The sequence below is a fragment of the Lissotriton vulgaris genome, chromosome 1_1 (assembly GCF_964263255.1).
Source record: "Lissotriton vulgaris chromosome 1_1, aLisVul1.2, whole genome shotgun sequence".
In the NCBI taxonomy this organism is placed as follows: domain Eukaryota; kingdom Metazoa; phylum Chordata; class Amphibia; order Caudata; family Salamandridae; genus Lissotriton; species Lissotriton vulgaris.
In genome coordinates, this window is record NC_141685.1 from 1,354,547,509 (window position 1) to 1,354,573,864 (window position 26,356).

At 45.7% G+C, this 26,356-nt stretch overlaps 1 protein-coding gene across 3 annotated transcripts in view; it reads left to right on the forward strand.

Moving 5' to 3' along the window:
* The window catches only part of STAC3 (SH3 and cysteine rich domain 3), a 150,411-nt gene that overhangs the window by 90,861 nt on the left and 33,194 nt on the right, over positions 1 to 26,356 (forward strand). For 2 of the 3 annotated variants that reach the window (XM_086966672.1, XM_086966686.1), the window contains 4 exons: positions 13,162 to 13,423; positions 23,075 to 23,172; positions 23,781 to 23,862; positions 24,759 to 24,856. In XM_086966672.1, coding sequence (XP_086822798.1) covers positions 13,162 to 13,423; positions 23,075 to 23,172; positions 23,781 to 23,862; positions 24,759 to 24,856 — 540 coding nt within the window. Of the gene's footprint in view, positions 1 to 7,687; positions 7,949 to 13,161; positions 13,424 to 23,074; positions 23,173 to 23,780; positions 23,863 to 24,758; positions 24,857 to 26,356 lie in introns of those variants that run through there. The other variant, XM_086966678.1, reaches the window with a different exon arrangement.

Below are 26,356 nucleotides of genomic sequence, written 5' to 3' on the forward strand. Positions count from 1 at the left end.
CTCGGCCCCTGCTTCCTGGTAACATAAATCTATTCAGAAGAGCCACTTGGGGGCTGTGAAGGAATCCCTTACACTCGGGATTGTGTGCTCGCCCCTCCTAGAGGGACCTACTCATTTGCAGGGCTTTAAGTGGGATGAAAAAATTGGGGGTCTCTCATAGGGGCATGGCCGATGAAATTAAGGGTGTGGCTTAACACATTTAAACTAAAAAGCAGTACTTAGCATGGTGTGGCATCCGACTGGTATTTTGTTGCGTCTGTCCATTCATCCAGATATATAACACAACAAGTAACATTACACCTACAACACACCAGGGCTACTGGATTTGTCAGTGGTTGTAAATTGCATAAAATAAATAAGTAACAACTATCACTTTGTTGTATATAATATTGAAAATGCTTCAGTTCTTGTGAGTGAGGTTGTGGCGTAAGGCTAGAGCTGCCGACATTAGAGGTGAGAATACAGATTCGAGCATCACAACGGCTCAACATCCTGTGATTCAAAACATGAATATGTCCTTGTGTAATGTAACTGGTGCTCCAAGTTTATGCTATATAGAACAGAAATTTATGTCTCTTTGAAGTTGCATCAAAAGCAGTGACGGATAGCCCAATAGCGATCCATCGCAGCATATGCTTTTAAGAACTCCCAGTGCTGAGCACCGACAGGACCCGGCCCACTTAAAGCCCTGCTCATTTGTATAAAAACAATGGACCCTGGGCAGTCTTTGCAAACTTTGGAGCAAGCCTCTGCGGTTCGCAAACACTTCTGGGTCTCCATTCCCAAATGTTGTCTTTCGGACCCTTTTCTGTCCCTCTCTCGGGCTTGTGGACTGCGTACATGAACCCTGCCGGAACCCAGGAACCATAACAAGTCCCCTCAAGTCCTTAAAGTTTTGCAAACCCAGGTAAGGATTTGTTAACCAAAAACATTAAAATAAAAGTGTGTTGAGAATAAAAATATATTAACATAAATATAAGCAGGCATTCACCTCTTGGCTGTCCGAACTCCTGGCTTAGCAGCCAGTGGTGAAGGGAATCCCCCACTGTAGCAGCTTGAGTGGGGGTAGCCACTGAGCCCAAAGACTGGTGAACGGGACCCCTTTTAAAAGTTAATGCATTTTTTGTGGGTACAAGGCGAGGAAAGAGGGAGGATGTGTGAAAGGATGGATGCACATATGAAATGACGGATGGATGGAAAAAGAATTGCTAAATGGGGCAGTAGGTTAGTGTATGGAAAGGTGAAGGGATGGATGCATGAATGAATAGATGGAAGTGGGAATGAACTGACAGTCGGATGGAAGAATGAGGAAAAGTTGAAAGGAATTCTTAAGCAGGGTTGGATTTGCACACTTCGCAAGCTCTGTGTGATTAGAGGTATGTTCCAAATAGGGGTATTTTAATTTTCTGGCTATTCCCTTGTCACTAGCCTACCTTAACTGTGCAAGGCCAGAGAGTCTGTGCAGTGGATATGTTCTACCAGCATGGGTTGGCACAAAAATCTAGGTCATGCAGGCTACCCCTACTGCATAAGCTGAGGGCTGTGAACAGGGTGGTTTGGTTTCCACCAGTGAAATAGCTAACCATAACTGGTCAATTTTTATTGGTTTTAAATCTAATTTATACCTATAGTTTAATTGTGTCTGTGTTTTTATTGTTAAAGTACGTTTCAGAGATTTGTTTTTGAACATACATTAAGGACTTGTAACCAGGACTAAACACAACTTCTATTTAACTGTGTTTTTTAGGTGAATATATATATATATATATATATGTATATATATATATATATATATATATATATTTACTGAGAAAACCAAAGGTTAAAGTTCTGTTATAGTTAGGTGAAATGTTCAGTAACAAAGTAACGTACTAACCTAAAAAAAACAGAAATTCAACAGTAATAGTTCAAGTTATCTCAAGTGACTATAACTCGCCCCCCCCCCCCACTATGCATAGTTTTCTCATCAAAACTGTAATTGCAAATGATGTTGCAGTGGTACTATCAGTGATGTCATAGAATATGTCACGAGTGATGTAATATGTGGGGTAATTAGCAGTGAATGGCGAGGGCATGAGTTATATTTACCTTGGGGCACAAGTTAAAGTTACGTGAGATAACTATAACTGGTTAATTTCCGTGTTTTATTTCAGTTTAAAACATTAAGTTGTTACTGATCATTTCACCTAACTATAAAGTTTAACCTTTGTATTTTTCAGAGAATTTCTATTTTTTTTTTTCACATAAAGTAATATTTTGTTACTATACGTAAAACCAACTCCTTTCTGCTGTGCATGTTGGAGCTTCCAACCCCTTGCAGGCAGCCAACCCTCCGCTATGTGGTTAGCCGCTGTGCGCAGTCCCGCATGCAGGCAGCCAAGCCCCCGCTGCACATGGCCTTCGGCTGTAAGCAGCTGGGGTGGACCACAGGGCCTGGTCTGAGCCGGCTCTGAGCCCAACCCACCATGAGGCAACCAATCACATGCAGAGCAAGGCCTTTGGCCATGCGAAATGAGAAGTGTGCTGCAGGGCCTAGTCTGTGACCAGCCCCTGTGGCCATCCCACCTGAAGGCTGCTGACTGCACTCCAGGGTGGACCTTCAGGGAATGGAGACCACATCCATTGGGATCACACCATATATTTTGAGGGACAGCACATGCAGCCCCCTCCACAAGCCTTACCAGGCCCCAGGCACCCCATCCTCAGGATAGAATTACATTAAAAAGGGGAAGGGACTGTATGGCCGCCTCCCCAAGCATATCATGCCCTGGGGACCCCATCTGCCAGGGCCTCTCTAAATTATAGGTGGGCAAACAACACTTAAAGTACAGGGAGACGTTCTGCCCTTACTGAGCCTCATTAGGCACTTGGGACCCCATCCCCCAGGATTAATTCAATTAAAAAGAAGATGGGGGCGTGTGGCCCTCCCTACGTGAGCCTCCTGGGACCCCATCCTCTGGGGCTAAATTCAATTAAGAAAAGGGACAGGGACCCCACAGCCCTCCTTTGCAAACTTCATTAGAGCCAGGAGACCCGTGGGGCCACATCCAACAAAAAAAGGGGAGGGGATCGCACCACCCGACCCAGAGTTTTCAAAGGCCCCAGGGACCCCATTACCCGGGACGTAACTCGTTTAAAAATGGATGGGGGGTGTGTGGCCTCAACGAAGTTAGTGGAGCACCCACCAAGCAACATGTTGGGGGTCACAAGGGGAGCCTCTGGGCCTCCACGGCTGCTGCCGGCTTTCCTCATGGTGCGGGAGCCGGCCTTTTCTGCTTGATCCCTCTGGGCGGGAGCAATATTTGTTCTGTTTCCCCACCCACAGGAGTGTGGGTAGGGAAACAGAAGTCTGCTCTCAGCCAGTGGGAGCATGTTTAATTCCCTGCCCGCGCTGGTGCGGGAAAGGAAACTGCTTTGTTCCAGGGGTGGGCTCCCTGGTACACAGTGACTGGGTCGTCCTAGGGGATGGGGTCCCAGGAACATTTTTAAGGATTGGGGCAGAGGGCAACCCTGCGCCCCTACTTCCTAATTTACATTTTGACCCTGGGGATCAGGGGCCCCAGGGATCGGGCTCCAGAGATCGGGGCTCTGGTCATAATTAAGCTTGGGGAGGGGGCTGCGAGCCCCCATCCCATCATTTAATTATTTGGCCTCAAAAGATGTGGTCCCCGGCCCTTTTTAGCCTTGGGGAGTGGCCCGCGCATTGCTCCTCCATATTTAATATTCACTTTGGCCCCAGTGGATGGGGTCTCCAGGACCTAATTAGGCTCTGGGAGAGGGGCTTATTTTGTTTACGTCGGGCCCGGGGCCTCTCAGAGGCCTAAAGTGTGGGGGCACAACCCCCCCCTCACCAATATATAAAGTTATCCTTGGCACCAGGACCTGGCCCATCCGTGGGATTATTTTTGAAAAAGTCGCTCAGGAGCCTGCACTTTCAAAAAAGAAATTAGCAGCAGATTTGAAGATCCTTCGCAAATTCAATACAAAAATTAAAAAAAAAATGTTTATGGCCTCATGCGCTGCATATCTGGAAGCCCACCAGCAGGCCTAAGTGGTCAGGGTTTCCCTACCCTTCCCCCATATGTCTTTTTTTGTGCTTTTTTGTCTTAGGATTTCGGGCTCCCCAAGTCCAAAGATGGCTACCACCACGTCCTAGTTGATCTGTGGCAGCCAATCAAACCTCAGCAGGAGATCTGTCAGCTCTGCAGATCCTCTTGCATTAACCTTAATTTCTCAAAAAAATACGAATGAATTTACACTATAGCACAAACAGCACTCTTTTTGGACCAAGATCTTGTTTTCTGTGAAATTTGGTGTAAATCCGTTCAATGGTTTTGGGTGCAGCTCTGTCTACAATTCCTACGGAAAAATGAATGGGGAAAACGCATTTTGAGATCCCCTTTTTTTCGGCCCCTGCTTCATGAATCACCCCAAAACTTTCCATGTGGAAACTAGTCAAAAATTTGCGCTTTTTAAAAAGGTTTTTATAGAGATAGAGAGAGAAAACTGGGCTATTAGGTGTGCAGGATGTGAGGCCTGTGCAAGTAATAGGTCCTCAGTTACCCCATCATTGGAAACCATGCACCCCGTTGTAGCGTTTGAGTCTCTCAGGGTAGCGAAGCTGAGTAGTCCAAGGCCTAATCAGGGGAGGTGGTGTAGGCTAGTAATCACCATTCACTGGCACGCTATAATAACATTTAATAAATGATTGTCCAGTCAGTTCGTTGAAAAAGTACATTTATTACACATACACTACTCACTACAACACAGTAATTTACCAATATTTACACAAGGTTGGTGGAATTGTCTTTGGTGACATTCTGAAATTGCATTTGACCCCTAATGGCACGCAAAAATCACAGTACCAACCGCCTATACGTGATGATCTATTACTGTATTGGAGGGTGTCACTTTAAATGCATCAGTCCTATATGCTTTCTCAGGGTTACCACATTAAAAGCCCAATAATCACATGTTATAAACCATCTTTGTCACTGGAATCAGTAATCATGTTTCATATGCAATCATTGTCAATAAAGTATGGATATACTTATCAAAATTCACTGTCAGCAATACACCTTCAAATAAAAAATTTCAAAAACATAATGTGCAAGTGTCTTTCTTAATCCATTAAAGGCCACATAATATGCAGGCACAGGACCAATCACTAGAGGTCTCTGCACTCCCATGCTATATAACAAAGTTCTGTACAAATAAATGGAGGAGAGTGACCCATTAAAATCAAGGTGAGGGGGTATTTCTTACCAAGAAGAAACCTGCTTCCCCCAAGTAACCTTACTCACTATTAGACAATCAGGTATCCCATACATAAATTCATACATCCTATATTTTTAGAATACTATGAAAACAATCCCTGTGATTGTTTTCACAGTGTTCTAAAAATATAGTACGTATGACGGTGTGATTACAGTGGATGAGACACAAGTAGTGAGACTCACCCACAGTAAATGTCAAAAATCAGGTGATCAAAAAGCAAACAATGTATACGGAATAATCTGGCAGAACTTATTTTATCTATCTATCTATCTATCTATCTATCTATCTATCTATCTATCTATCTATCTATCTATCTATCTATCTATCTGTGTGTTTATATGGATGTTACATGTATGCTCTTAATTTTTTTTAAAGTATAGCAATCTCAAAAAGGTATGTGGCATGAGTTTTTTTTCCCTTGAGTCATAATACAAATCTGAAAATTGGGAAACTATTGATGGAGAGTGACGTTGAAGTGAGAGCTCTAGGGGGTGATACTGTTATGGATGAGGGGATGGAGAGTATTCTAATGAGGTCGTATGGCATTTTTTTAGGGTAACCCTTGATGCTTTTCTACCATTTGGATTGAATAACCTGCGTGCTGGCTTAGCAAAGCTGCCTCTTGGTTAAAGGAAGGCCTCTCTCGTAATATTTATTGGCCTCTCTCTTTCAGTACACTGCCACTTGCATTCGGTTTTAAAGTTTTGTGATCAGAAATTGCCTGAAAGGTCCGCTTGGGGAAAAAAAAAACGATCTGAAATGCTGCTCATGTAAAAAACAAAAAATACCCAAACGGTAAATCTTGTGTGAACATTTCTCCCTATCATTGCGTAGTCATATAGTGGCGTAATTTCTGTAATTGAACGTTATATTTATTACACAAATTTACACTGCAATAATTGTATTTATATAGCACTTACATGGGGTTGTTAGGACTTTGTAAAGAGGGGTGGGCAGTTTGTAGAAATCCAGTATTAGAGATGAAGACAAACACACGTGACGAGTAGGCTGTGTTCAGACAGGGGAGTTCAGGGAACAGAAGTATGAAAATGTAATTGAAGAAAAAAAAATAGGAGAGGTGACACTCAGACATTTTAAGTCAAGGTCAGTTTTCATGCGAGGTTTTAGCAATACAGGGGAGGCAGGCTTTTTCACATAGCATGCAATCTGAGGCTGCAAAACTGTAGAAAGAAACAACATGATTTCCGTGTGATATAGTACTCTATCAGATATTTTTGACAGTCACTAAATTCCGATGAACAGTACGTTCACTGCTAAAATACCACTAGACCACCACTTCAGCAAGGACAGCTTATAAGCTCAGGGGTTGCAAGGGGAAAGTAATGCCTGGATGCATATATTTGGAAACAAGGCGCAACTAGAGGCAAATTTCGGTGGGCTAAGAACATTTTTTTTGGGGGGGGGGCTAAATTTTCCAACAATATGCAGAGTGGAGATGCAGGGGCTCTATGAAGGGGTGAAATAACAACAACGCCTCATTAACAAGCAAATGGTCTTTTAAAGATCTGTGAAGTACACGGGTGCGGGGCTGTGTGTGCGCCCGGGAAGCTGTCTCAGCCCGGGCTGACACGCACGAGGGGGGGGAGGGGGGGGGGGGGGGGGGCTGCAGCCCTTTGAGCCCAATGGGCTTTGCACGCCTGTTGGGAAATATCAAGAGATATACACAGCACTTGAAAGAAGTAGCAACCTCGTAACCCTTTATCGTTTGAAACATGGACGTTGATCACGAAGTTCATTTTGAAAGGCCATGAGACATTTACTACTTTTTTCACTTAAGTTATTGGTTTGAACATTAAGCCTCTAGGAGAATTACCTGCTTCTTCCAAGAGGGACAACTGATCCTCTAACTTTCATAAACTGCTCCACAATTCTTAGGTATTTATCAGGAGATGGATTTGTCAATCACACAAAGCCCTGATCTGGTCTTGAAAGCCTCTGGAATGTTTCACATGTCGAGCGAGTTTGTTGGAACCCGTCTGAAGAGACTCCTGTTTATTATTTATTTATTATTAGGTTTTATAGAGCGCTCGGCTTCCGGCGAGGACATTCTGGGGCTAACCGCTAGTATCATTCGCAAAGCAAATAAAATGCAAGAGCTAGCCGGGATTTGAGTGCCCTTTTAAAGCAGACCACATTGTTCTCTTGCTCTGTTGCCAGCTCCAGAGAATGTGGGGAGGGGTCGAGTGAAACATAGTCAAAAGTGTGAGCGCATTATATATATTTAGCAATTCATCCCAGTAATTTCCATTGATCGGGAAAGGACAGACCAGGAGACCTTTGTCGGTTTATTTTTAGGCACTTTCACAATCCGGCTAGATTTTTCTAAACCAACCAAGTGCTCTCCACATTTCGCAGTTAGTCCTCTCTACCTTTCCATCTCGTTGATTCTGTGGGCATCAAGTCCCAGAAGAGGTGTAGGGGGAAAACCCTTTATTGTATTTAGTTTTCTCCACTCTGTATTTGTAGTTACCCAAAACTGTGGTCTGGATTCACTACAATAGATTCATACATCTCTGATTGGACCGCTACTGCTGTGAGACGTAATTTAGAGAGCTTAAAAACTTGCCCTTTTATCCGGGAATTGGGATCCAGGACGTTGTTTCAGCGCTGGTGAGCTCCGCAGGCTTGGATCATGAAGGCAATCCGCAAGGTACAATATTGGTTATGAGAGTGGTGTATCATATACCCAAGGCTTACTCCGACTATTCTAAGTAAGTGACCATGATAGAGTGCTGTGTCGACTCCCAGAAAGTGTTGTAAACGGTTGATCGTATTCATGTATGGCATTGCATGTCTGTGATAAGATGCTGTTGAGGTAGACTGCAAAGGGTTGCTTGATCATTCTTAGCACATATTAAAAATGCATATGTTTTCTAATGTTCTGTGAACGTACCACTTAGAGCTGCTTCAGAACATGTGTGTCTTGGTTGCTGCTTGAGAGGTAACTACTCGAAAGAGAAGTGATATGAGAGGACAATCAAAGGCTTGCATCTGTAGGCTCTGGTAGGGCGCCCTTTTCTCTGTGGTAGAGGCAGTTTACCACATGGGACCAATCATAGATGGAAGCCTACTCCAGCCCTCTTCTTTATTCTCTGTCATCGGGATGTTTGAGAACCTGCAGCAGGTCTAGAAAAGATGATTTTCGTGAGAAGATCAGCCAGATCCCTACGGTGGATTTCCTTATAAAATAAACAGAGAATTTTCAAATATAGGTGCCACTCTACCTGCATCTACTGCATGAATCTCAGAAGTAATGCAGTGTGCCCTGGAGTTTCGTGTTGGTAATAGTGTCTTAGCTTTGCAGCATATTTGAGCTATTTGCATAAGTACCATTCTTGAGAGTACCAATAGTTAAAATTCTGAATTACAAGAAAGGGGATTCTTGTTTCTGATTTGGTGAGTACACGTTTTAACAACTTTGGTAATTTGTGGCTCGATTGCCACCTAGAATTATGGCTGAACTATTCACACTTGATATGGCATCTCAGTAAGTGAGGCTGCCGGGTTGAGGGTGTCAGTACAATTGACTGATCTGAAGCAGGATCCCAGGTGGAATTGATGATTTTTCCCCCGCTGTCGCATTTCCTTATGGTTTAGGACTGTGGGTGCTTAGGCTGAATGCCGGTATTAAGTTCTGATAAAGTCTGAACTTGTATGTTTACAGAACAACATTTCGCCTGCAGACTTTACCATATCTGCCATAGTTACATAACTGAACAAAAAGACTAGTGTGTTGGTAATATTCAAGAAGACAAAATATTCACCTCAACGTCGGGCAATCCTTTTTAACAAGGGGGAAAATCAAGTAAGACCAGATTGTGCTTACTTTTGGGATTAATGTCTTCACACCGTGCAGATTTCTCTAACTTTCTGCCCTTTTTTGCTTTTTGGGACACTCCTATGTTTTCCTCAAGGGACCTTGACATCTGCGAGCCAGATGGAGCTGCTCCACAATGTTTAGATGACTCCCCTGCAAGACTCTGGCTGGCTGAATTTGTTGCACGTTGCAATCTCACTCATTGAGGTATCTTGCTTCACCTAGCTTTGAGGATATCGGTGATTGGCAGCTGGTTTGTTAAGCGGGAACACAGATCTTTTTAACAACCTCTGGGAGATCTACTGACTCTCCAGCCTGTAGAGTAAACCCTGTTGGGTTTCTCCCAACTCATGTCTTTCATTGTTCCCTGTGTGTGTAATATGTGCTTGTCTGGTGTGACAGGAGACTGTATGCTATATGTCTGGTGTCCTCTGAGAGGGCACATTATTTGCAAACACACACCTATGGATTTACACATTAGGATAAAGAATGTTCAGACTACCTGTTTTTGGAGCAGTTCTACAAATCAGTGACCCTGTAGCAGTTTCATCCTCGCCTGGTTTTTAGTCTCAGACGTTTCACCAGCCTGAAACTGCTATGGCTATCCCAGGAGACCTGGGGTATATTACACAAGGTGTTCCAAGGGCGCAACGGGCATCTGCACCTACTTTGCACGCCCCCGGGGCACTTTGATAATACAGAAGGGGCCACAGATGCTTGTGTGGCCCCTTATGTAATACCAATTGCTCCGGCGCTCATAAAGCAGCAGCGCTATCTTCAGGGGGCATTCCCTCATTTGCAAAGGGGCACGCCCCATGCAAATGAAAGAATCCCTTTGTCTCTGCGCCGTATTACAGTTGTGGGCACAGAGGCAAAGAAGCTCTCTGGAGGCGCACTGACAGTACGCCACCTAAAAGGTGGTACACTATCAGTGCGCCCCCTGATGGCAGCCCTCTGGAGGTGCAAAGGGCATTCCATGGACCTCCCAGACATCCCCTTGCAGGCGGGTGCAATCACTCACTGCACCCGCCTGCAAGGTTATCTCTAATCCCCTGTAAAAGTGCAGGCGGGTTGCCGCTTGCACTGTGAAAACACGGAGTGGCTTTAAAGCAGCAGCACCATTTTTCACATGAAAGCACTGCCCCCAGGGCAGCGCGAGTTTGCAGCTGCATTCATCATAATACCTCGCATTTTCCTGAATTGCGCTTTGCGCACCTTTTGAAAGGTGCGCCCAGCGCAATCCAGAAAGGGTGCTGCACCCATAATATGGCCCCAGGCAGTGCTTAATTTGAGCCAGCACTTAATTGTCAACACCGGCACTTAGACAAACAGCGCCACCATGTGGCATACAGCCCTAAATTAGAGAACAGCTCAACAACATTTGTTTGTTGATTCAATATACATTACAATTACTAATACCTGTGGCACAAGCTATTCGTATAGCTATGGGGGGCCTAGAATAGTCTTAATGTTCACACTGCAGAGTGTGTGGTGGATGGTAGCTGTGCTGATATTGTTACTGGCAGCGTGATTAGGAGAAATGAGTGGTGCAAGCTGCAATGGCCACCTGACTAGATCCCTGGCACCTATTATTTTACAAATTAAGTACTGGCCCCAGGTGTTCAATATCCCAAGCAGCAGGTGAGCTCTCCTTGGCATGTCTGTCATGTGACTTCTCTGTCCTCATCTCACTGAGAATCTGTTGTGCTGTTCCGCTGTAGTTCAGGGAACATTGTGCCTGAGGAAATGCTCCTTCCTCTCATTGGCTGTAAATTTTAAATTTGAGGCTGCCTTGCCTTACAACATAACCCTCACTTCATGTCGCTACCCATAGTTTTGAATAGATTCTGAGCTTGAAGCTCTACAGCACCATCTTCAGGTCGTGCAACCAACCAGGACCTGGCGACCCAAGAACTATTGTCCTGCAGACTCTTGTGCTTGAGTTCTAGGATTCTATGGCCCGTTGACTCTAACCTTAAAAAGCAGTGTGCCTCTTTGTGCCTGATCTGCTGTCCCTGGTGGGTGGCATCCAGTAAAGTGGGTACCCAAACTACTGGAATAGTGTCACATTTTCCAAGCTACATGTCCTAGCGGTTTCGTGACATCCTTTTGTGCCAATTCCAAGGTCTTGTCCTATTTACCAGAACAACTTGGCTTCCTGAAATTTGCAGGAGGCTAGTTCAGGCTTGAGGTAGTACCCTAAACTGAGTTTATTAATAATCCAGTTACAGCAGCAGAATGCAGAGGCTGTTATAAGTGCAAGTCTATGGACTAAGGATGCTGTCCTTTTCCCATTTTTTAACCAATCACCACCTATAGTTTGGCTGTGATCTCCAGTTCCCTTTTGTGTGGTGGTTTGGGGAGGGCACAGAGCATTGTATTAACACTGAGTTTTTGAGCTAGCTCCTTGATTCCAGAACTGCAGAGAAGCCAACGGCTGCCCCACTGCTCTTTGCGCAATGCAAAAAGGAAAAATAAAATCGTAATAACACAATGTTATTACCATTTTATTTTTCCATACTGAGACCGTTTTATGGGGTGGGGGGAGACTGGACTGTCGTCACAGCCAGCGTGGAGAGGAGTTGTTGGTGCACTTAAGTGCGCATGCATATGGTTGGCCTTCTTGGGCCGGCCAAACAGTCATGCACACTTAGCATGTTCTCCACTTAGCTGTATTACACAGCCTAGGTGGAGAAGATGCACAGGCTCCCACTCCTTGTCTTAGTGCCAAACCAGGGCACTCAGACCAATCACAACACTGCTGTCCTGCTGGTGACCGCAACGTTGTGATTGGTCAGAGGAGTCTGGGAGCCTGTGTGCTGCCGGGAGCCAGAAACCAAGGGAAAATGAAGGGTAGGCGGTGGTTGGCGTTCGGCAGCTTTTATGCTCTTTATTTTTTCCTAACCCCCCTTGCCCCTGACTGCATGCCACCGTTCCCTATCAGCCACCACTCAGAGAAGCTATTAGAGAGGCCGATGTTCTTGTTTGAAATAGTGTTTACCATGGCACCTTTACTTGACAGTCAGAGCTTGGGAGCAAGAGTATGTTAACATTTTACAAGATTCATAAAAAATCGAAGGCTGGGTCTTCCTAGTTCAAACCCATAGACTAGCTCTGTCCATAATCCTGAACTGCTTGGCCCTGCTAACCCTGGTGATTCTCAAATATCCAATTGTTTCCAGTAGTACCACATGCCCCTGTGAGACCTGTGGTACAGGACAATAACTGACTGCCCCAGGACGTGGAGAAAAATCCCTTCACTTACACATATGTCTAGTTTGTAAGGTACACATTATCACCTGTGTACTTGGATATAGGATCCATTCCATCCCTTACAGGATAAGATGTGTTCTTTAAGAACTGAATAGATTGTTTGTGTTGTTGTACAAGGTTATGTTATGCAAGATAATTGTGCATAATATTATTAGTTGGGGCTTGGGCTACTTAACCGATGATACGGTGTGCAGTGGATGCACAATAAGATCTGTCACATAGGCTATGGCAAGACCTTTAGCAGAGGACAAGGTTACAGCAACCCATAGGATATGGCATAAACCCTTCTCTCACCATTAGAAGTTCATCTTCTTTAGACCTTGTCAGTGAGGTGCTGTTTGGCCATGTAGGCACAGTGATCGAGGGGTTGGAGTCCGCGTCCACAGCAGCACATGCCTATTCCATTCAAAAAGACTACTAGCAAAGGTCATGCACTAAAGCTGGTTTAAGATTTAGATTAAGATTTAAGCTCATGGTAGTGCCTATGTTTAGCACAATAGCTGGAGTATGCAGTGGCACAAGAGGGTGTGTGTCCACATACACAAGATTGCATGAGGCCCAATTTATCATCCTAGCATTAAGTCTTCTTTCCCTGTACATATTCCCCACTCATTTCTTTGCCTTCTCTGTTGTCACCCTTCAATTATCCAGTCTTTCGATATCTATTCTTATCCTGTTCCTACACATATTCTTGTATTCATCTTCCATTTCTTTCTATTTGTCTTCTTCCCAGATTATTTGTATTTCATGTCTCTTATTTATTTCCTCCCCAGATGCAAAAGATCAAGAACATTTTTAATAAGGAAGACAAAGAGAGCAAGGAGGAGATCCTCGCTGAGCCACAGGCCAACGGTGAGGTGGTCAACGCAGGGCCTATCATCTACTACATATATGATGATGAAGAGGAGGAGGAAGAGGAGGATACTGAGCCTCCACCTGAGCCCCCACGACCAGTCAACGACAAGCCACACAAGTTTAAGGATCACTATTTGAAGAAACCAAAGTTCTGCGATGTTTGCGCACGCATGATTGTCTGTGAGTAAACTGTCCTTGGCGTAGCTCCTAGCAACATATAGTGTGATGGTAGACACCAAATTGGCGATACGCTTCCTCTGTTGGCAGATAGGGGCTCCTAACCAATGCAGTATTCCACTTAATGTTCACTGCAAGCAGTGGCGTAACAAAACTTGAGGGGGCCCCCCTGCAGACTACATGGAGGGGGCCCCCTCCCATCCTCTGTGCCAGTCTAGAGCTCTCAGGCCAGCGAACCTCTATACTGCAGGGGATGCGGGCGATTGTTACACCACTGTCACCAGTACAGCCGTTATAAGTAACACTGGATGGTGGAGTTAAAGGTTTGGCTTAGTCTGTCGGCAGGCTATCATAGGTGGTGGTCCATTAATTACAGGGTCCCTGCCATCAGTACGCCAGGGAAGTTTACCCAATTTTAGGTGGGTTTCCTGATGCAGACTCCTGTCATGATATACAACATCGGGCCCACTCGTCGTTCAGTTTTGACAAAAGTGCATCCACTGCTCCTTCTCGTTTCCGTTTCAAAACATTAGACAAAGCGACAATGCAGTATTTCAAAAGTAGATGCAACTACAAAGAGCACATTTTGATACTACATTTTTATTAGTAGACAATAGCAATCTTAAGAGGCATTGCATAGCTTCATACACACTGTGACCCCAATTCCATCACAGTCTCTCTCTCTCTCTCTCTCTCTCTCTCTCTCTCTCTCTCTCTCTCTCTCTCTCTCTCTCTCTCTTCTCTCAATCTCAATGAGTCAGTCTCTCTCTCTGTCAGTCAGTCTCTCTCTCTCTGTCATTCAGTCTCTCTCACTCTCTGTCATTCAGTCTCTTTCAGTCAGTCAGTCAGTCTGTCAGTCTCTCTCTGTCAGTCTGTCTGTCATTCGGTCTCTCTCTGTCAGTCTCTCTATCTCTCAGTCAGTCAGTCAGTTTCTCTCAGTCAGTCAGTCTCTCTCTCTTGTCAGTTTCTCAGCCAGTCAATCTCTCCGTAATTCAGTATTCAGACTCTGAGTCAGTCAGTCTCTACTCTCTCTCCACTCTATCTCTCTCTCTCCATTCTCTCTCTCAACTCTCTCCACTCTATCTCCACTGTGACTCTCTCTCCACTGTCTCTCCCTCCACTGTCTCTCTCTCACTCTCTCTACTCTCTCTCCAGTCTCTCTCCACTCTCTCCGCACTGTCTCTCTCTCCACTGCCTCTCACTCACTCCCTTCTCTCTCTCTACTCTCCCTTCTCTCTCTCTACTCTCTTTCCTCTCTCTTTCCTCTCTCACTCTCTCTCCACGGTCTCTCCACGGTCTCTCTCTCCACTGTATCTCTCTCGACTGTCTCTCACTCTCTCTACTCTCTCTCCACTCTCTCTCTCCCTTCTCTCTCTCTACTCTCCCTTCTCTCTCTCTACTCTCTCTACACTCTCTCTACTCTCCCTTCTCTCTCTCTCCCCCTCTCTCTCTACTCTCTCTCTACTCTCTCTCTACTCTCTCTACTCTCTCTCTACTCTCTCTCCTCTCTCTCTCCTCTCTCTCTCCACTCACTCTCCACTGTCTCTCTCTCCACTGTCTCTCTATCTACTGTCTCTCACTCTCTCTACTCTCTCTCCACTCTCTACTCTCCCTTCTCTCTACTCTCCTTTCTCTCTCTCCACTCTCTCTCCACTCTCTCTCCACTCTCTCTCCACTCTCTCTCCACTCTCTCTACTCTCTCTCTCTCTCCAATCTCTCTCTCTCTCTCTCTCCACTCTCTCTCTCCACCCTCTCTCTCTCTCTCTCCAATCTCTCCACTCTCACTCTCTCCACTCTCCCCACCTTCTCTCTCCACTCGCTCTATTGCTCCGCTCTCTTTCTTGCTCCGCTCTTTCTCTTGCTCCACTCTCTCTCTTGCTCCACTCTCTCTCTCTCCCTCCACTATCTCTCACTTCACTCTCTCTTATGTCACTCTCTCTCTCTCACTCCACTCTCCCTCTCTCACTACTCTCTCTCACTCCACTCTCTCTCACAAAGTAGTGTGCGTTGCCATGGGCATCCGCCAAAATGTTTCCATGGGGGGGCACATTTTTTACTTAATCACTATCCCCCTTGCACTCATCTACCCTCTGCCTTGCACCCTTCTCGCCCTCTCCCTTGCACCCTTCTCCCCCTCGCACCCTTCTCCCCCTCCCCTTCTCCCCCTCCCCTTCTCCCTTCTCCCCCTCCCCTTTGCACTCTTCTCCCCCTCTGCCTTGCACCCTTTTCTACCTTGCACCCCCCTCCCCTCTGCCTTGCACCCTTCTCCCCTCTGCCTTGCACCCTTCTCCCCTCTGCCTTGCACCCTTCTCCCCTCTGCCTTGCACCCTTCTCCCCTCTGCCTTGCACCCTTCTCCCCTCTGCCTTACACCCTTCTCCCCCTCCCCCTTACACCCTTCTCCCCCTCCCCCTTACACCCTTCTCCCCCTCACACCCTTCTCCCCCTCCCACCCTTCTCCCCCTCCACCTTGTACCCTTCTCCCCCTCTGCCTTGCACCCTTCTCCCCTCTGCCTTGCACCCTTCTCCTCTCTGCCTTGCACCCTTCTCCCCTCTGCCTTGCACCCTTCTCCTCTCTGCCTTGCACCCTTCTCCCCCTCTCCCTTGCATCCTTCTCCCCTCCGCCTTGCACCCTTCTCCCCTCTGCCTTGCACCCTTTTCCTCTCTACCATGCACCCTTCTCCCCTCTGCCTTGCACCCTTCTCCCCTCTGCCTTGCACCCTTCTCCCCTCTGCCTTGCACCCTTCTCCCCTCCGCCTTGCACCCATTTCCTCTCTGCCTTGCACCCTTCTCCTCTCTGCCTTGCACCCTTCTCCTCTCTACCTTGCACCCTTCTCCTCTCTACCTTGCACCCTTCTCCCCTCCACCTTGCACCCTTCTCCCCTCCGCCTTGCACCCTTCTCCCCTCCGCCTTGCACCCTTCTCCTCTCTACCATGACCCTTCTCTCTAACTTGCACCCTTCTCCCCTCTGCCTTGCACCCTTCTCCCCTCTGCCGTGCACCCTTCTCCTCTCGGCCCCCCCTTGCCCCTCCCTTGCGGATGCCCACATGTTGCTTCTAACAAGAGTGCTTACCTGAGGGCACCATTTTGCTGCCTCATCCCTTATCATATGAGCTCTGCCCTGGAGAATGCTCTCTCTGGGTGCCCCCACTCCCACCCTTGTCAGGGTCCCGAGCAGTGCTCTGTGCTGCCTCCTGCTCTCTCTCTGGGGCCCACACCCCCGTCCTTGTCAGGGTACCGAGCAGTGCTCTGTGCTGCCTCCTCTCTCTCTGGGGGCCCCCACCCCGTCCTTGTCAGGGTACCAAGCAGTGCTCTGTGCTGCCTCCTCTCTCTCTGGGGCCCCAAGCCCCACCCCCTGTCCTTGTCAGGGTACTGAGCAGTGCTCTGTGCTGCCTCCTCTCTCTCTGGGGCCCCCAGCCCTGTCAGGGTCCTGAGCAGTGCTCTGTGCTGCCTCCTCTCTCTCTGGGGCCCCCAGCCACCGTCCTTGTCAGGGTCCTGAGCAGTGCTCTGTGCTGCCTCCTCTCTCTCTGGGGCCCCCAGCCCCGTCCTTGTCAGGGTACCAAGCAGTGCTCTATGCTGCCTCCTCTCTCTCTGGGGCCCCAAGCCCCACCCCCTGTCCTTGTCAGGGTACTGAGCAGTGCTCTGTGCTGCCTCCTCTCTCTCTGGGTCCCCAGCCCCCGTCAGGGTCCTGAGCAGTGCTCTGTGCTGCCTCCTCTCTCTCTGGGGCCCCCAGCCCCGTCCTTGTCAGGGTCCTGAACAGTGCTCTGTGCTGCCTCCTCTCTCTCTGGGTCCCCAGCCCCGTCCTTGTCAGGGTCCTGAGCTGTGCTCTGTGCTGCCTCCTCTCTCTCTGGGGCCCCCAGCCCCGTCCTTGTCAGGGTCCTGAACAGTGCTCTGTGCTGCCTCCTCTCTCTCTGGGTCCCCAGCCCCGTCCTTGTCAGGGTCCTGAGCTGTGCTCTGTGCTGCCTCCTCTCTCTCTGGGCCCCCAGCCACCATCCTTGTCAGGGTCCTGAACAGTGCTCTGTGCTGCCTCCTGCTCTCTGGGGCTCCCACCCCATCCTCTTTCTGGCCTGGCACCTCTGACTGAAGAGAAACAATGTATGTTGATACTTTGTTTCTTTTCAGTCAGCGGGAGGGGCTCAGAGCAGGCTGCAGCCTCCACCTGCTTCAGAGGGAGAGAAGCTTGCTTAAGTGCAAGCCTCTCTCACAGCTCTCAGAAGAGCTGAGGGGGCCCGGGGCCCCTTTCATTTAATGAATAGAGTGGGGCCCCCCGCACCGCGGGGCCTGCAAGGCGTTTGTTACGGCCCTGACTGCAAGACTCAACCACTTGACCAACAGATGGGGATGGTCGAACGGTCCATTTTACAGTTGGAAGACTCATCTAACCTTCTAGGAGATACTACTGTCTGATCCATTTACTTCGCCTATTTTCTGCCTCTGACTGCTGATCTTTGCTTCATCATTGGCTGTCTGTAATCCATTAACCAGATGACAACATTGATTGTGTGGCAGTGATTATTGGGATCCCAGAAAATCAAGGACCCCTGTAAAGTATGGCTCTAGAGCAGTGATAATCAAAGTACGGCCGCCCGGGGACCGCATGTGGTCCTCCTAACCTCTACATGCGGCCCCCTAGGCAACAGCAGTCCTGGGCTGCTGTTTGCTTGACTCAACACTGTTAAAACAATGTTAAATATTCCAGCAAGCATTTATTTAAAGTTGAGGAAAAAATATCTTGCAAAAAACCTGTAAAAATATGATAGTCTTTTTAAAATTCAAAAACGGGTATTTCATTAACATGCAGAACCGTTTCTTCTTAGTATTTGAGATTATATCAGTGGATTGAGAAGTAGTATTTTAAAAGTGAGAGTTTTCAAACATGAATTTAGAAAGATTCATTCTTCCACCTACCCTGACAGCAATGCCAGTAGTGAACGAAGATCTATCTATAAACAGGGGAACCCGAATAACCCAAAGGCATCTGGGAATAAAGCAACTATAACAAAAACAATGCCTATGGTAAAGGTTTTGAACAGTATAACTTAATTATAGAAAAGACACCACTAATTGTCCTTTCCTTACCTGTAATTATGGTCATACGAAATTAAATCACAATTGAATCAAGAGAACTTGTTTTCCTATATAGCTAAAGGTTACACCAATCACTCAAGGTGGAAATATTAAAGCTATTTATTATTCGTTATAGCTTATTTTTTTCTTTTTAGTAACACATTTTTTTACAAAGCCATATATACAAAACACAAATATACACAATTTATACAATACATACAAAAAACATTTCAAAATTAACCAATTTGTTGGTCTAAACGGCCCACATCTATTTCAAAAGAAGGACGTAGACAATAATTATGTCAAAGCATTCCCTATATCCGGTCATCAACAAAAAGCGAATAAGGGCTTCAAAGGGTCAATTCATTTCTCCCTCTAACAAATATCAGGCTCCTTTTACATGTAATGACATATATTGTATCGCAATTTTCTTATGTTGATGCCTTATTATATGTAGTTGACGCGTTTCAGCCTATTTCTTAGTTCAGGCCTCGTCAGGACTTTAGGGCAATTCAACCAATTCATTCCTAAAGGTTAAGAAGTATATTGACTATTAGTGTATTCTAAATCTATAGTTCTTTAATTCTGTAAACACACATCAGTCTATAGAAAAAGTTAAAACTCTAAAAAAGATCTTTTAATGTAATCTAGTTCCCTCGAGGTAATGGCAGCACAAAATAAATTAAATCTAACACCCAAAGTGACCGGGATATATTAAACAATTTGAGGTCCAAGAAATTAAATTAGCTCAAGTTCACTAAACACCATTATAGCCCTTAACACCCAGACGAGACAAGTTCCTCATCAAGGGCCCTCTTATATACAGGCCACGTACCTCAAGTCAACATCTCTTGTAAGGCAATTCACCCATTGATGTCTTTTAGTAGCTCTCAAAACGTTTGTAGGGGATAAAAAATAATTTTTGACCCATCAGGTATCCACCTCCTGTACAAACAAATATATATTAACTTGCTGTAACTACGTATATCGGACAACTAAAAATAAAAAACAAATTGTAATCTTACCCGCTTCCGAGGGGTCAATGCTCCCGTTTCAAATAGGGCAGCTACAGCGTTACCTGTAGGAAACAGGCGTTCAATAAGGTCTCTTTTCTATCCATAAGGACGAGGTACATGTAAAAAATTTTTTTTACATGTAATGCAGAATTAAATTGAAGGACCAAAGCGCTCACCTAAATAAATCTTTCTTTTCCGTGTAGAAGGGACCAAATCTCCGAGCACGAAATAATGCTGCGTCTGAGACCGCGGAACGCCGAATCTAAAAGGCTTCCGGGTTTGAAATAAACGGCGGACTAGTTCGAGTCTCCACCAACCATAACGATATGTCCCTAAACGTAACTACTACGTAAGTGGGATTAAAGGCTGTTTATCTACGGAAACTCGCAGCACACCGCAGCGAATAAGGGTCATAAACGAAGGACTCAGCTCGTGAGTCTCAGATCAAACATTGTTATTGGAACCAGGGGCATTATAATTAAAACATTTACACGGGCTATTTAACAAAGGTGAAGCAACCACAACACCCTTTATGCATTATATGCAAACTCTTGTAAAAATAAAATAGTACGAGTGAAAATAGAACATAAAGATATATCCTACATTACCCAATTCTTATCTCGACATCTACTAATCAACACCAACAATACCAACATTTTTAAGCAGAATATTTATGTCTACTCTCTAGAGTACAAATAAACACCTTATAGCCCAAGTATGATGCCAACCTCTCACATTCTTAAAGCCTGCCTAAGGTATTTCACAAGAGGGAAATTACAAATTAAAAACCTTCAATTCAAAAACCAGTCCACATTATTTTCATGTATCTACTCAATGTATACTCAAATATTTATATTTCATATTTCAAAACATAGTCACGGCATAACATGATAAGTACCTCAAAGCACGTTATTATTCACTAAAGTAGAGTCTAATCATAGTAGCAAGGCCCACATCTCATCTCTATCATTAAGACCAGTTTTAGATGTTTGGTACTTTTCTATTTGCCTTGCCTCTAGCCGGTTGAGCTTAATTTCGGTCTCTCCTTTGTTGGTATTGGTCACTTTACACAAAACTGACCACTGTAAGTCTTTTTCAGAATGATTATGCCTAAGGAAGTGGCTAACCAAAGGAGCCCCAGTAATTTTACATTTGATTCTTGATTTATGTTGTAAAATTCTGGATTTTACAATTTGGGTTGTCTGTCCAATGTAAAATTTGTTGCACGGACACTTTATACAGTATATTAAGTTCTTTGAGTTACAATTAGAAAAATATTTTTGTGTGTGTGTGCTCCCGTTTATAACAATCTCTTTAGTATCTTTAGTCAGTTCACATGCAGCACAGCTTTGACATCTGAAGTGCCCATTTACTGGGGGCAAACATTTATTTAAAGTTGAGGAAAAAACATCTTGCAAAAAACCTGTAAAAATATGATAGTCTTTTTAAAATTCAAAAGGGGTATTTCATTATCATGCAGAACCGTTTCTTCTTAGTATTTGAGATTATATCAGTGGATTGAGAAGTAGTATTTTAAAAGTGAGAGTTTTCAAACATGAATTTAGAAAGATCCATTCTTCCACCTACCCTGACAGCAATGCCAGTAGTGAACGAAGAGGCGAATCAGTTGTTACATGCACCCTCTGGGTGGCCTGGGTTCCTCATATACATGAACAACATTATCGTTTATTAACACGTTTGGCCGGGGGCCGTCTGTACCAAGCCCACTCGTTATTTCACCGCACCACGGCGGAATTCGCGCCTCGGTCAACGGGTTAAATCAAACATAGGAGAGAGTTGAGTTTATACAGCAAACATCCTTCAAGTTATGTATTTTGAAGTCCTCTTAAATGTATAATGAAGAAACAGGAGGGAAAGTGAAATTAAACAGTGCCTAAGATCACACAATGTGGTAAAGTGGGGTAGCCGAGATGAATCCCAGGTTTTCTGGTTTCACATTGTGCAGCCCCCCACTACATATATATATATTTAGCTGCCCCTATATTCACCATACCACCTACTCCCCCCCCCCCCCCCCCCCAACTCCCTTGCCCTGACCACTACCCTGCTGACATCAATGCGGCCCTCTGTCACATAACAGACCAAACATTTTGGCCCCTGGGAAATGTTTGTGAGTACCCACGCACTGAATGCATATATTTTATTTTTGCAACAAACTTTATTAGCATTTATGGGAAACTTGGTGCATTGCAGTAATGAGCAATATAGCACAAACTCAGTGACTGCGACATTTAAGGTAGTATATAGTTATAGATAAGCAATGTTTTTTAGCTGATTTAGTGCGTGATAAGATATGAGGCATACAACATAGGTGCAGGTAATGATATTGACTCAAATTGCATAAAAAGGTAAGATAGGTGAGTCCCGCCAACTTAGAGGAACAGTCACAGGAAAGAAGGGGTAAAATTAGGATGCAACAGGTAAACAGGAAACTCAAAATGGTAAACAAGAAGATGCTGTGTCGCTGGGGCACCGTCGCTAGCATTGGTAAGGGAACAAGGAAGCTGTTGGGGGGAGGTCATGCGGCGGGGGAACTTAGGGGGCTGAATACCCATAATCCTGTCAGGGCTCTAGAGACATATATGTGAAAATGTATTTTATTCATACAAGACAAAGTACAGGCGTTCACTACCATCACCCACCAGACAGCAACTGCATCCAGCAGTTCATTCTCTGCCACAATGGTGCCAATTATGTTATGGGAACAAACAACCACTATGTGCATCCTTTTTAGGTTGCATAGAGACCATCTATTCCCTCAAGTTCCGCCCACACATGGATACTGTGCTGGGACACTTTTGGGGTTAATTTCCTTTGCTGTGGCCCCTCTGGTAGTAGGTGTATTTATTTCCTGTCCCTCTGGACAGCCTGTGATGCTAACCGACCCTGGTGGAGATGCGAACAGCATCACCCTAAAACTCTATAGGTCTGCAAGCGCTATACTTTATTTATTCACAGTGGCTTGTTCTCATTCTCATGTGGAAAACACATTCCTTAAAAATATAATACTTCATGGGTTCCTCGAAGCCTCTCTTTTAGGTGCGTGTTTCTCACAGCTTGGTGCCCTACTCGGGCATCTGAACATGTCCAAGAATCAGCACATTACAATGTGCAGGAATAGATCTCCTCACCAGATTCCTAATAGGATCTGCTTATCATGCCTGATGTCTTCTAAGATGGTTGCTGGCTCAAATGCATTGAAGCTTGACCTGCAAAGAGCTCCCTGGGAGTAAGGTGCTGTTGGCCCCTCTCTTTGTCTTTGCTTGAAACCCTAAGAGGCCGACCTTTTTAAGAAACGTGAAACATGTTATGAGTTGTTGTTTGTGTTTTGAGATCATTCCTGCGGTAGGAAAGTTGTTCTCAATTTAGGGATCTGTAACAGATACCTATACTTTAGAACCACTTAAAAATGCATAACTTTTGTCTAGCTCAATTTCTATCTCAAACACTCCCTGTCAGTAGCTTACCTCTTCTTTAAGTACATGTCCGTGTATTGCCTCTTTTCTTAACACTGTGCTTACTTTTTCCCTTTTCGCTTCTTTTTTGGCAAGTGAACAACAAGTTTGGGTTGAGGTGCAAGAACTGCAAGACCAACATTCATCATCACTGTGTGTCGTACGTGGAGTTCCAGAAATGCTTTGGAAAGATCGTAAGTTCGGGATTATTGCTCTGGTTGAGGCTGGCGTAAACTTACTGGCGGAGAGGCATGGAAGCAGGGGGTTGGGATCTGACATTCAATTCTGGCTTGAGGACTTTCTCATTTTTAACGAGAAGTTGTGACGAAGCAGTCTACCCAAATGAGTGGGAGCTATTCCTATCACTTCACAAGCTGGTGAACATATCATGCTCAGAGTTGAGCTTGAGTAAAGACATTCTGACTTTTGAGCCATGCATGTAAACTCTGCATCTGACTTTAATACTCCAGACGTGGCATCCAGAACTGGGCACGCTGCTCTACATGTGGTCTCCAGACCTGAGTGCAGTACTCCAGACTGGATGAAAAACTCCAGATGAGGCCTCCTTACATCAGGACAGTAAAGCCAACTTAAGGTCTCCATCATAAGTCCCGAAGCCTCCAGAATTGGGCCCCAGATTTCTGAGTCCTCGCTAACATGATGCAGTATCTCACATGGGGTCTCACCAGTGATGTTTTCAGTGGTGGTGCACATTTCATTTTTTTTCTGTTGATGACACTGGCTTCTGTTACTGCCTGGGCTTTTTGCTTATTTTCATATGAATCTTCTCTCCCACTCTCAGCCTCCTGGTTTCCGAAGGGCCTACAGCTCACCCCTGTACAGCAATCAGCAAAACGCCTGTCTGAATGCCCTGCTGCCTTTCTGTAAGTACCGACACCTCGCTGTGACCCCTGGTCGTTCTGAGCCATTCTATATGCTCCAGACATTGTGGGTTGGCCATCGCTCTACCCAACACTCCACCAGCATCTCTTCTTCAACTGTCACCCGCAGTCAGTCACCAACCTGTCCTCCTTGCCTTAGGGCTCGTGTTGTGCCAAACCTGTTTTTCCGCTCTTTGCTTTTTCCTCTATTAGGGCTCATCCTCTGAGAAATACCTCATTTGTCCTTACTAGCTCAAAAAAGTCTTTCTGCCCTCAACCACTTCTCCTGTCACTGATCCTGCAGTCGCCGTTCTGGCATCACTTCCCTCCTCTGCCCTTACCTACCCTCCGTGATCTTAGAGTCCTAATAGTGTTCTTTCCACCTGCCTTTTCTCATTTTGCCCCTAACAGCCCTCATTCTACATTTATGACTTAAAAATCCTTCTCTCCTAACTCAACTGTCGGTTCCCCTTCGATGTCCAACCGTTTGCCGACCTCAACTGAGTCACCTGAGATTTCTCTGTCTGTCCTTCCTCCTACAATCACACTTTGGCCATCAACTCTCCAGCAATCTCTTCTTCCCCCGCGCCCTTTCTTTCTTCACTTCTTGACAGTCCTCTGCCCACACTGCCCTCCACAATCTTACAACAATCTGAAAATCGTTTCTGCCAACCACATTTCTTCCTACTTCACCTCAGATGATGCTAGTCACAAAACATCGGTTGTTTCTTTCTGTTCCACACTCGGTGGTTTTCCCAACCCCCTCCCAGAGTGTTTGGTTCCTGCCTTCCCTGCTTTGTTTCCATCAATTGATGCTGTACCGTCTGCCTTTCCACACCTTACCTGGTGACACTCCCTGTTATTAACACACAACCTTTTGTGCTTGTTTTGGTACTTAGCTGCTGCCAATCGGACAGACCCTGTGTTCGACACACTCCGGACTGGGGTCATAATGGCGAACAAGGAGCGCAAGAAAGGACAGGAGGACAAAAAGAACGTGAGTCCACCCCCCTCCCTTTAAAGTGTGTTAGAGTGCCCTCTTGAACACTTGTGTTTTCTCCTCAGAGTGTGCAAAGGGGGTGCACAAGAGTGCACAAGGGTCAAATCAGAGCAAGTGTGGGACCACTGGTGTCCGTGGATCCAACTAATGAGAAAGATTTCTTATGCCCGAATCTGTTTCTATGGAAGCTGTTGTTTATTTCATTTGACCATCTTTCATAATTGTGTCTCGTTACATTACCCTTGCAGCAGATTGTGAAACAAAGAATGCTGCCGATATATAGGAATATTCACAAACCTTGCTGTAATTCACCATAATTCCAATCATCATACAAGGCAAAGTACACCTCAATACATTAGAAAATCCATCTTTAAATGCACACATCCACCCTAGGTCCTCATACAATTGTACACTTAGAACTTTCTTAAGTTCCCGCTTGGACACCTCCCTAAGTGTTCTGTATCAGTAGCTTCTCTGTTGTCCCATGTTGAAGCACAAATACAGCTTTTCTTGGCTCCCCTGGTCCCTGAAAGTCATTGGTCTATCCATGAATGCCACCAGGCGTACCTTTATTGACATCTCATGAGAGGGCAGTCTCACATAGTTGCAGCCAAGGGAGGTGTGAAGTGGAGATTAAGGTGTTTAATTAAGCAGAGCTTCTCATTAAGCCTGACACGATCCACCTCGGTGCTGTGGGCTCTCTGCTTTCTGCCCTGGGTGACTGGCTGTCTTTGTTTTTCTGAGGAAACATCTCAGGGCATTTACATTCCCGTGCAGCCTGGAGGGCAACCAGAGCCTTTGGCACTCATGAAATGCAAAGACCACAATGCCATGAGATAGTGGGCTGTTGGGCAAAGCCATTAATGCCCCCTGTAAACAGGGCACACTTCACTGTGAACAGGCAATGGCCATTCTGTTCACATAGGAGCAGCCAATGGTGCACCATGTCTGCAGTGCTTGTCGCCTATGCGTGGACAGCCCAGTATGCTATGCTTGGTCTCTCAAAGCAGGTGCTGTCCTACCATGAAGTTCAAGTCTTTGCCCCCAACATCCAGCCCCTACCCTCATGCACGGGCAGGTCCTACCCCGTGTGCAATCCGTGCATGCAAGAGCACGTGACCCTGCCTCCCGGTGTATGTAAAGCGCTCACTCTTTTCTGCGCATGTGAGCACCTGGCCCTCATGTATGTGTTTGTATGCAACCCCTGCCTTTGGTGTGTACTTAAACAGCTCCTAATCGGCCCCTTGTACATTTGAGTAGTTGCTCTTCCTCCTGGCCACTCATTGGCAGTTCGTGCCCCCACCAGGCACGTTTCCTAGTCATCTCTCTGTGGCAAGCCCAGGAGCAGCCTCAGCCCATCCATGTGTTGGAGCTTGAGCAGTTCCCTGCCCATGCAACCAACCTTGACTCTTTTTCACACTCAGTTTCTACTCCTCGCCTGCCCCGGCTTTGGTTGAGAATCCCCATGCTGATACGACGAGCCCCCATTACATACAT